Source organism: Oncorhynchus keta, chromosome 31 (assembly GCF_023373465.1).
Source record: "Oncorhynchus keta strain PuntledgeMale-10-30-2019 chromosome 31, Oket_V2, whole genome shotgun sequence".
In the NCBI taxonomy this organism is placed as follows: domain Eukaryota; kingdom Metazoa; phylum Chordata; class Actinopteri; order Salmoniformes; family Salmonidae; genus Oncorhynchus; species Oncorhynchus keta.
The window spans coordinates 19,714,926-19,725,704 of NC_068451.1; the positions used below are offsets into that span (position 1 = coordinate 19,714,926).

At 42.1% G+C, this 10,779-nt stretch overlaps 1 protein-coding gene across 1 annotated transcript; it reads right to left on the reverse strand.

Annotated features, from left to right (window-relative positions):
• Positions 1-6,701: 6,701 nt before the first annotated feature.
• LOC118364146 (melanocortin-2 receptor accessory protein 2A-like) lies at positions 6,702-9,319 on the reverse strand. Its single transcript, XM_052489892.1, has 3 exons — positions 7,998-9,319; positions 7,304-7,403; positions 6,702-6,998 (listed from the first exon to the last, which is right to left on the reverse strand). Exons 1-3 carry the CDS (start codon positions 8,119-8,121, stop codon positions 6,845-6,847), a joined length of 378 nt encoding a protein of 125 aa, XP_052345852.1. The 5' UTR covers positions 8,122-9,319; the 3' UTR covers positions 6,702-6,844.
• Between the last annotated feature and the right edge of the window lie 1,460 nt (positions 9,320-10,779).

Genomic DNA, 10,779 nt, shown 5'->3' on the forward strand with positions numbered 1-10,779 from the left:
CAGGGAAAGCGAAGAAAGGACAGGGAGAGGGAAGAAAGAGACATGGATGTTAGATAAAAGCGGACAGGGAAAGCGAAGAAAGGACAGGGAGAGGGAAGAAAGAGACATGTATGGTAGGTAAGAGAGGGTATCATGTATTCCCTTTTGGGGAGAATGACTCTTCATTCATGCTCAAACAAATAAGTCTTTGGATTGAATAATCAATGCATGTTTAGAAGGAGCTGTGTGTTGATTGTCCGTGCGCTAAGTCTGTGTATATTGGCACTCGTGTATATTGGCTCAACACCATATTTCTATCCTCTTAGCAGGTGTCTTTGTTTTTTGGCTTTAGCTCAGCTCAGTATATAGCTGCATTAAAGCAGGCAGCAAGTGAGAGAGGGAGGAAGAGAGAAAGCTGAGTAAATGGATGTCATGGCGTTGGACTAGAGCAGTGGAGCGCTGTGATCAGCAGACCTGGGAGGTTAACAGGCTTGGCCCTGGTAGGGCCCCTTGAGGCCCCCCAATTCAATTTTTTTGCCCCAGTTATTGGCCTTTTGACCAATCCTATCAGATCTTTTCACATCAGATCTTATTCAGAGCTGATCTAAATGATAAAACTACCAATTAGTGAAAATAAAATCAGAATTGGGATGAAGAGAAAAAGAGAAGCCTGATGTATTCTCAGCACACCCATACACACACACACACACACACACACACACACACACACACACACACACACACACACACACACACACACACACACACACACACACACACACACACACACACACACACACACACACACACACACACACACACACACACACACACACACACACACACACACACACACACACAGGGCTACAATTGGAAATGCAAGACTTAGAGGGAGACTGGTGGTTATCATTTCGTCTTTCATTTGTTGTTATAGTCACACACACACAGACAGATTTCCAGCCTTAACGAGTTGGTCCCATTAAATGCCAGCCTGCTTGCTGTGCTGTGGTCCTGCAAAAGATAGAGCCTGGGAAGTATCAAGGTAGAGCAGCATGCTGATCAGTCACTGATCTCTGCAGGCGTTTTGTTTTCATCAGCGAGGTCTGTCTGGAAGGCAGCGAGGTCTGTCGGAAAGGCAGTGAGGTTTGTCTGTAAGGGATCCCAGAGCTGAGCCTCAGCTGAGCCTGGCAGAGATCCACTCCAGAGGAACAGATACACACAGACTCAGGGGCTCAGCTCTCTGACAGCTAGTGAGAGAGCCGTGGCAGCTGCCACACACACAGTCACAGGGATAAGGGTGGTTCAGAGAGCAACATAAAACGTTCACAGGGGAAAACTGAGCTTAAAGAAAGAGCCAGCTTAGAGAGAGTTGAGAGGTAGAGGGGATGAAGCAGCCCGTCTGGTGTTCAACCTTCCCAAGTTCTCTCACGTCACCCCGCTCCTCCGCTCTCTCCACTGGCTTCCAGTTGAAGCTTGCATCTGCTACAAGACCATGGTGCTTGCTTACGGAGCTGTGAGGGGAACGGCACCTCAGTACCTCCAGGCTCTGATCAGGCCCTACACCCAAACAAGGGCACTGCGTTCATCCACCTCTGGCCTGCTCGCCTCCCTACCACTGAGGAAGTACAGTTCCCGCTCAGCCCAGTCAAAACTGTTCGCTGCTCTGGCCCCCCAATGGTGGAACAAACTCCCTCGACGCCAGGACAGCGGAGTCAATCACCACCTTCCGGAGACACCTGAAACCCCACCTCTTTAAGGAATACCTAGGATAGGATAAGTAATCCTTCTCACCCCCCCCTTTAAGATTTAGATGCACTATTGTAAAGTGACTATTCTACTGGATGTCATAAGGTGAATGCACCAATTTGTAAGTGGCTCTGGATAAGAGCGTCTGCTAAATGACTTAAATGTAAATGTAAATGTAAGCTCCAGGAGAAAGAGAACTCAGACACCGCATGCAAACAGACTGCATCATCACATTGCCGTACGATAATTTCTATGCAATTCTTGCAATCTATGCACGGCATCACCACAATCAGAATCACACAACATGGAAGTGTTATTCATTATCTTCCAGCCACATGTCAGGTGTGTGTAACAACAGGCTACATCCCACAACTGTATTATAAACAAAATCACCAATAGCCGTTATGACACGGTCATAACCATGTCATAATATGTAATAACAGCTGACATGACTTGTCAGAACCTATTATAATATGATCATAACACTGTCATGACACATACTTATGTAGACCTGTTGTGATGTAAATTGTGTTATTTTATGGCTGGTTATGACACCTACATAAGAGTGTCAAAACCCAAAAACCTACCGCACAAAGCAAAACATTCCATTACACCATATCCTACTTGTCAACAGTGTCAATGTTATATATACAGTACCAGTCAAAAGTTTGGACAGATGTACTCATTCAAGGGATTTTCTTTATTTTTTACATTGTAGAATAATAGTGAAGGTATCAAAACTTTGAAATAACACATATGGAATCATGTAGTAACCAAAAATGTGTTAAACAAATCAAAATATATTTACATTTGAGATTCTTCAAAGTAGCCACACTTTGCCTTGATGACAGCTTTGCACACTCTTGGCACTCTCTCAACCAGCTTCACCTGGAATGCTTTTCCAAGAGTCTTGAATGAGTTCGAACAAATGCTGAGCACTTGTTGGCTGTTTTTCCTTCACTCTGCGGTCCAACTCATCCTAAACCAACTCAATTAGGTTGAGGTCAGGTGATCGTGGAGGCCAGGTTATCTGATACAGCACTCCAACACTCTCCATCTTCATCAAATAGCCATTACACAGCCTGGAGGTGTGTTGGGTCATTGTCCTGTTGAAAAACAAATGATAGACCCACTAAGTACAAACCAGATGGGATGGAGGATCGCTGCAGAACGCTGTGGTATGCATGCTGGTTAAGTGTGCCTTGAATTATAAATAAATCACTGACTGTGTCACCAGTAAAGCACCCCCACACCATCACACCTCCTCCTCCATGCTTCACGATGGGAACCACACATGCGAAGATCCTCCATTTACATACTCTGCGTCTCACAAAGACCAAAAATCTCAAATTTGGATTCATCAGAACAAAGGACAGATTTCCCCCAGTCTAATGTCCATTGCTCATGTTTCTTGGCCCAAGCAAGTCTCTTCTTCTTATTGGTGTCCTTTAATAGTGGTTTCTTTGTAGCAATTTGACCATGAAGGCCTTATTCACACAGTCTCCTCTGAACAGTTGATGTTGAGATGTGTCTGTTACTTGAACTCTGTGACACATTCATTTGGGCTGCAATCTTAGGTGCAGTTAACTCTAATGAACTCATCCTCTGCAGCAGAGGTAACTCTGGGTCTTCCTTTCCTGTGGTGGTCCTCATTACAGCCAGTTTCATCATAGCGCTTGATGGTATTTGCGACTGCACTTGAAGAAACTTTCAAAGTTCTTGAAATATTCCGGATTCTCTTTGCTTATTTGAGCTGTTCTTTCCATAATATGGACTAAATATTTTACCAAATAGGACTATCTTCTGATTACCACCCCTGCCTGTCACAACACAACCGATTGGCTCGAAAGAAGGAAAGCAATTCCACAAATGAACATTTAACAAGGCACACCTGTTAATTGAACTGCATTTCAGGTGACTACCTCATGAGCTGGTTGAGAGAATGCCAAGAGGGTGCAAAGCTGTCATCAAGGCAAAGGGTGGCTACTTTGAAGAATCTCAAATATAAAATATATGTGGATTTGTTCAACACTTTTTTGGTTACTACATAATTCGGTGTGTTGTTTCATAGTTTTGATATCTTCAATATTATTCTACAATGTAGAAAAAATACAAATAAAATAAAGAGAAACTCTTGGATGTGTCCAATATTTTGACTGGTACTGTATATATATATATATTTCTTTATTAACGTTGTTAAAGTATCATTGTAATTGCACACACATTGATGTCAGACTAGCCCAATGCTCTGTTGATGACGAGGATGAAGTCAAGAGCAGATCTCAGGAGGACCAGACACCCTCTTTTTGACTGATGACTGATATAAGGGCATGTACGTGATAGTCTTATCTGGCTTATGTGATTATAGTCATAATGCTTCTTGACTTTGTCATGATATTTATTTTCTACAAGTTATTTAAAATGATGAAAAAAAATATGACTGTAAAATAATTAATTTCAACAAAAACAAACTTTCAAATGAAAGGATTCTTTCTGGCATGGGAAAAAACTAATTTGATTAAATGTAGGTTTTCACACTCTTATGTACAGTTGAAGTCGGAAGTTTACATACACTTAGGTTGGAGTCATTAAAACTCATTTTTCAACCACTCCACACATTTCTTGTTAAACTGTAGTTTTGGCAAGTCGGTTAGGACATCTACTTGTGCATGACACAAATCATTTTTCCAACAATTGTTTCCAGACAGATTATTTCACTTATAATTCACTGTGTCACAATTCCAGTGAGTCAGAAGATTACATACACTAAGTTGACTGTGCCTTTAAACAGCTTGGAAAATTCCAGAAAAATATGTCATGGCTTTAGAAGCTTCTGATAGTTTAATTGACATAATTTGAGCCAATTGGAGGTGTACCTGTGGATGTATTTCAAGACCTACCTTCAAACTCAGTGCCTCTTTGCTTGACCTCATGGGAAAATCAAACGAATCAGCCAAGACCTCAGAAGAAAATTGTAGACCTCCACAAGTCTGGTTCATCCTTGGGAGCAATTTCTAAACGCCTGAAGGTACCACGTTCATCTGTACAAACAATAGTATGCAAGTATAAACACAATGGGACTACGCAGCCATCATACCGCTCAGGAAGGAGACGCGTTCTGTCTCCTAGAGATGAAAGTACTTGCGAAAAGTGCAAATCATCCCAGAACAACAGCAAAGGACCTTGTGAAGATGCTGGAGGAAACAGGTACAAAAGTATCTATATCCACAGTAAAATGAGTCCTATATCGACATAACCTGAAAGGCCGCTCAGCAAGGAAGAAGCCACTGCTCCAAAACTGCCATAAAAAAAAGTCAGACTACGGTTTGCAAATGCACACGGTGACAAAGATCATACTTTTTGGAGAAATGCCCTCTGGTCTGATGAAAAAATTAGAACCGTTTGGTGGCAACATCATGTTGTGGGGGTGCTTTGCTGCAGGAAGGATTGGTGCACTTCACAAAATAGATGGCATCATGAGGAATTAAAAAGTATGTGGATATATTGAAGCAACATCTCAAGACATCAGACAGGAAGTTAAAGCTTGGTCGCAAATGGGTCTTCCAAATGGACAATGACCCCAAGCATACTTCCAAAATTGTGGCAAAGTAGCTTAAGGACAACAAAGTCAAGGTTTTGGAGTGTCCATCACAAAGCCCTGACCTCGAGCCTATAGAAAATATGTGGGCAGAACTGAAAAAGCGTGTATGAGCAAGGAGGCCTACAAACCTGACTCTGTTCCACCAGCTTTGTCAGGAGGAATGGGCCAAAATTCACCCAACTTATTGTGGGAAGCTTGTGGAAGGCTACCCGAAAGGTTTGACCCAAGTTAAACAATTTAAAGGCAATGCTACCAAATACTAATTGAGTGTATGTAAACTTCTGACCCACTGGGAACGTGATGAAAGAAATAAAAGCTGAAATAAATAATTCTCTCTACTATTATTCTGACATTTCACATTCTTAAAATAAAGTGGTGATCCTAACTGACCTAAAACAGGGACTTTTTACTAGGATTAAATGTCAGGAATTGTGAAAAACTGAGTTTAAATGTATTTGGCTAAGGTGTAATGTATGTAAACTTCTGACTTCAACTGTAGGTGTCATAACCAGCCCTAGAAAAACACAATATATGTCACAACAGGTTTAAATACATGCGTCATGACAGTGCTATGACCATATTATGACAGGTTATGAGAAGTTATGTCAGCTCTTATGACATTATGACATGGTTATGACCGTGTAACAACATGTAACGACACTGGGTGTTAAGTGAAGCGTTACCACATAATTGCATAAAATTATAAACATCATAAACTTTGATCTTGTACTTTTTCAAGTAAATGTATTGATCTGGCAACAAAATGTCTTGATGCTTCCCATAAACACATAGTTGAAAGCTACACACTTGCACTGTCTTATGCGGTTAATATGCTGCCGTTCCTGATATCGCACGGCAAGGCAATACACAAGTTGGATCCAAAGTATGCAGCACACTGCACACACCGACCGCAGCCTCGTTCGGCAGATGAGCTGCAGCGGTGCGGCTTGCCTACCATTGAAATGAATGGACTTCCGCCGGAACGCATACAGTCTACCGCAGTTTGTTTGCACAGGGCGAGAGAGAGAGAGATGAGGGGAGTGGGAGAGAGACAGGGCACAGAGGGAGGCAGAAGAGCGGGACCACCAAGGGAGAGATCTATGACTGAAAAGGAGAGTAAAAGGATAAAGAGAGGTACAGAGGATGGTAGAGAAACAGTGTATTGAGGGAGGGGGGAATAGATGGAGGGACCACCAAGGGAGAGATCTATGACTGAAAAGGAGAATGAAAGAAGGATCGAAGCAGAGCTAATAGTAAGAAAAAACGAGGCAGCTGACAGAGAGAGAGAGCGAAAGAGAGAGAGCACAGTGTGCAAATGAGACATATGCTACAGCCATGAATATCAAATCAAATCAAATTTATTTATATAGCCCTTCGTACATCAGCTGATATCTCAAAGTGCTGTACAGAAACCCAGCCTAAAACCCCAAACAGCAAGCAATGCAGGTGTAGAAGCACGGAATACAAGGGAAGAGGGCTGCTGATAATTAGAATCATTTACTAAGAAGTCATCAAACATCAGACTGCACTGAGACTGAGAGGGAGAATTGTCTCATTTACAGAGAAGAAAACCAATAGAAACTCGGAACCAGGCGCTCTCTGTGGTGCTGAAGCAGAACTAACCAGTCTGTGTAAGGCTCTGCCACTAACACGCCTGGTGCTGTCCATGGTGCTGGAAAGAAAGTACCACAAAACTTGGAATATGAACAGCCACACTGTCAATGTTATTTGCCTGGTGTGATAAATAATTGTGCATGCTAAGAAACTGTCCATGCTGCTGAACCACCACTAATAAGCATGGTGCTATGCATGGACCTGAAAAGCACCATGAAACTTGGAACATGAACCAGTCACACTGTCTACCATTTACCTACTGTGGTAAATAATTGTGCACATGTTAAGAGGCACTGGAACATGGTGGATTGCTAAGTAATTCACTTGATTGACATGTGATGGCTGGTTGATAAGGAGACTCACTCGGGATGTGGAGCTCCTGTCTTGGTGAGAAGCGTCAGGACAAAGAACATGAAGATGACAAAGACAGCCAGGCCCACCCAGAAGCCTATCACGATGGAATCTGCAACACAACAAGACTTGATTGACAGGTCAAATACATGTTTTAGTTCCAATGTATAGTAGGTCATTATATCTATAGAATGACAAAAACAACTGTATTTTAAGCACAATGAGATGGAGAGGAGAGAGAACTATGAAAATGTATTATGCTCCAAGTGTCTAGACTGAGGTGACATTGATTGGTGCATGTTATCCTAGAGGAAAAGGAAATGTATTGATTGTGTGTGTACTGTTAAAAGGCGGACACACATGCAGGCCTAAACAAGGAACACTCAGCATTGAGTTGCTTATATTTCTCTGCAGGGTTTACACTCTTTGGCGCCCCCCCCCCTCTCTCTATAGCTCTCATAAACCACACACGTATCCTCTACCTATTTGTCATTATGAAGAATATCGGCTATACTTAACTCTAACTTCTAGCCACAAATATGAATGTGATGCAATGAGCCATGGTAATTCTCACGCATAAATACATGCACACATGATTTAATCACAGTTCACTTCTACAATAAAGTAATAGATGCGTAACGCAGAGAAGATGGGTGAAAGGGGTGGAGGGGCAGCACAGGACTGTAAACTGAGATCCTGTACTTACATCGGTGCGCTTTGAGTCCCTCGAACGAAACAGGCTCATCATCGTCGTAATATTCATACGTCCACTTGTAGTCCGGGTCCGGAGCGTTTCCGCCTGATACATTTGAGTGGTTAAACTCAGACATCTCCAAAAAAGATCCAAGAGCGCAGGCGGACTAAAAACAACAAAAAGGGATAACGTTAAATACAACACCGCATTGTGCAAAACAATTTCAAGTAATGGTCATCAGTAGATGCGCAAGCTTCAGTCATTGGACAATGTTGGTGCATTGCGTGCGCAGTGAGACAGATTTATTCCCCCACACCAATACATTTTTTAAATCTAGCGAAGTAGTCGAGGTATACTAAACTTCACCACACGCAGCTGTGCGCTTACACTGCGTGCGCTCTCTCTCTCTCTCTCTCTGGATTCGGAACGAGGGTGCGCCTCTCCATTGACATCATCCTGAATTGCTTTCGGACTCGCGCGCTTGGCTAGGATGCACAGAGCAATAAAGAGTTGGAGGGCTGTTAAATGGAGGGAGGTAGCTAGGATATGTAGTCTACAATTTTAGAAGAAAGGGACTGCGACGTGGAGTGATCTTATAAATTTTCCATCGATGAAAATATTTATGCAAAGGCACTAGTGGCTTTTAAGACGTTCTGGATCTGTGTTTTTGAATACTGTCAATAATCCATCATGTTCAAAGGTCAAGCATACTATATTTTATTGTCACGAAAACAGAGTGAAATTAAAGCAGCAGAATCCAGGCTATTATTAATCTAAGGTTAAACACTTAATTAATCAGTGGATGTTTGAAAAGGGATGATTTCAGGAGAGACATTTCATTATTCTCTCTTTGTTCACCATTGTCTTATTTAAGGATTAAATATTCCGCAGGCAGTGAAGATGAACTGAGTTGACGCACAAGACACTATACAATCAAGGGCTTTTGAATATATTAATTCGGGATCGGTGTTCCGTCCACATAACAAGAAAAATTGATATTGACAGAAAACTTAAATTATTGTTAATCTAACTGCACTGTCCAATTTACAGTAGCTATTACAGTGAAATAATACCATGCTATTGTTTGAGGAGAGTGCACAGTTTTGAACTTGAAAAGTTATTAATAAACCAATTAGGCACATTTGGGTAGTCTTGATACAAAGTTTTGAATATAAATGCAATGGTTTATTAGAGCAGTCTAAAACTTTGCACATACACTGCTGGCATCTAGTGGACAAAATCTACATTCCAACTGGGCTGGAATAATATATAATTGCCTTTCTCTTGCATTTCAAAGATGGTACAATTTCTTTTCAATAAACTGTTTTTTTCCTCCTTTGTATTATCTTTTACCAGATCTAATGTGTTATATTCTTATATTCTCCTACATTCCTTTCACATTTCCACAAACTTCAAAGTGTTTCCTTTCAAATGTTAATAAGAATATGCATACCCTTGCTTCAGGGCCTGAGCTACAGGCAGTTCAATTTGGGTATGTCATTTTTGGCGAAAATTTGGTAAAAGGGGAAGAACTTTAAGCTGTCTGAAATTATCAACAGCCTACATAAGCAACTTCTCAAAGATAATGAGGAGACATTTATCAAAGCAGCCACATATACAAACAGTTACTGTAGGCAATATGAAAGATACAGTTAGTAAATTATCTGGTCCCCTTTTACATTTCAAATATGCCAGCAGATTATTGACTATATCTGGCCAACATGGCTATACTGCATGTGTGTAACCCTGGGTGATCTGCTGTGTGAATGGCAGGTCAGGTGTGCTGTTCTATTGAGTCATCCTTCCAGACCTGCAGGCCAGTGTTTAGCTCTTATTAACCAGAGCTCAGGGAACACAACACACACACGCACACACACTCTGCTACAGCTAATTGGACCACAGGACATCAGTACCATATAATTGTACAATGCACCAGGGATATAGATCTGGTAGGTACACCCTGAGCTGAATATTTAATTTGATTCACAAAAAAATGGTGTCATATAAACTAGTTATAGACTACTGTTAACCATGCTTGATACATATGACCTTCAGGAGAACACATGTGGATCAGGGTTTTCAGTGCCGTTCTGATACTCTTTCATGACCGATAGCACATAGAGAATGATTGCACTTTTCCTTTGTTGATTCCTCAAGGATCATGGCCAATTCCCTCAAAACTTGGTCATGCCTCCATCTTATTTTGTCTAGGGAGAGGACAACCGTGCACTGTTAAAACATTCTCCCTGGTACCAGGTTTGTTGCAGAGAGGTGTGTTTGGGTTTTCAGTGAGGTCCCACCTGTGTAAGTTAGTGAGGGATGGGAGCACATCATAGACAGATCTTAAAGGGAACTGGATTCTGGCAGGTTCCATCCGCCACAGCTCATCCCAAGAGACTCCAGGCTCCCAACCTCACTGCTTTGGCCCTTCTCTGTTCCTCCATTTGACTGACTTCCTGCTGCACCAGGTGCCTCCCTTCAAGGGTGTTGGCTTTGGCCCAGCATGTGGTTTTCGTTGCTTCAAGGCAGATGTTCCCCATTTTTCTTCCAGCAGCATACCACCTTGCATCTCACTGCTGGCTTGCCTCTGAAGCTCAGGAGGGTTGGTCCTAGCTGCTCTTTGGATGGAAGACCAGATGCTGCTGGAGGTGGTGTTGGTGGGCCAGTACAAGGCACTCTTTCCTCTTGTCTAAAAAAATATCCCAATGCCCCATTACCCTGTGTAGGGTGCCATCTTTCGGATGGGACGTTAAACAAGTGTCCTGACTCACTGTGGTCACTAAAGATCCCATGG

Excerpts from the sequence above, each read along its gene's own strand:
- LOC118364146 (XM_052489892.1), bottom strand. The coding sequence starts at position 8,121 with ATGTCTGAGTTTAACCACTCAAATGTATCAGGCGGAAACGCTCCGGAC. Across the intron at positions 7,404-7,997 it reads GGGACTCAAAGCGCACCGAT|ATTCCATCGTGATAGGCTTC; the intron begins GTAAGTACAGGA and ends GTTGTGTTGCAG. Across the intron at positions 6,999-7,303 it reads ACAGGAGCTCCACATCCCGA|CACCATGGACAGCACCAGGC; the intron begins GTGAGTCTCCTT and ends CTTTCTTTCCAG.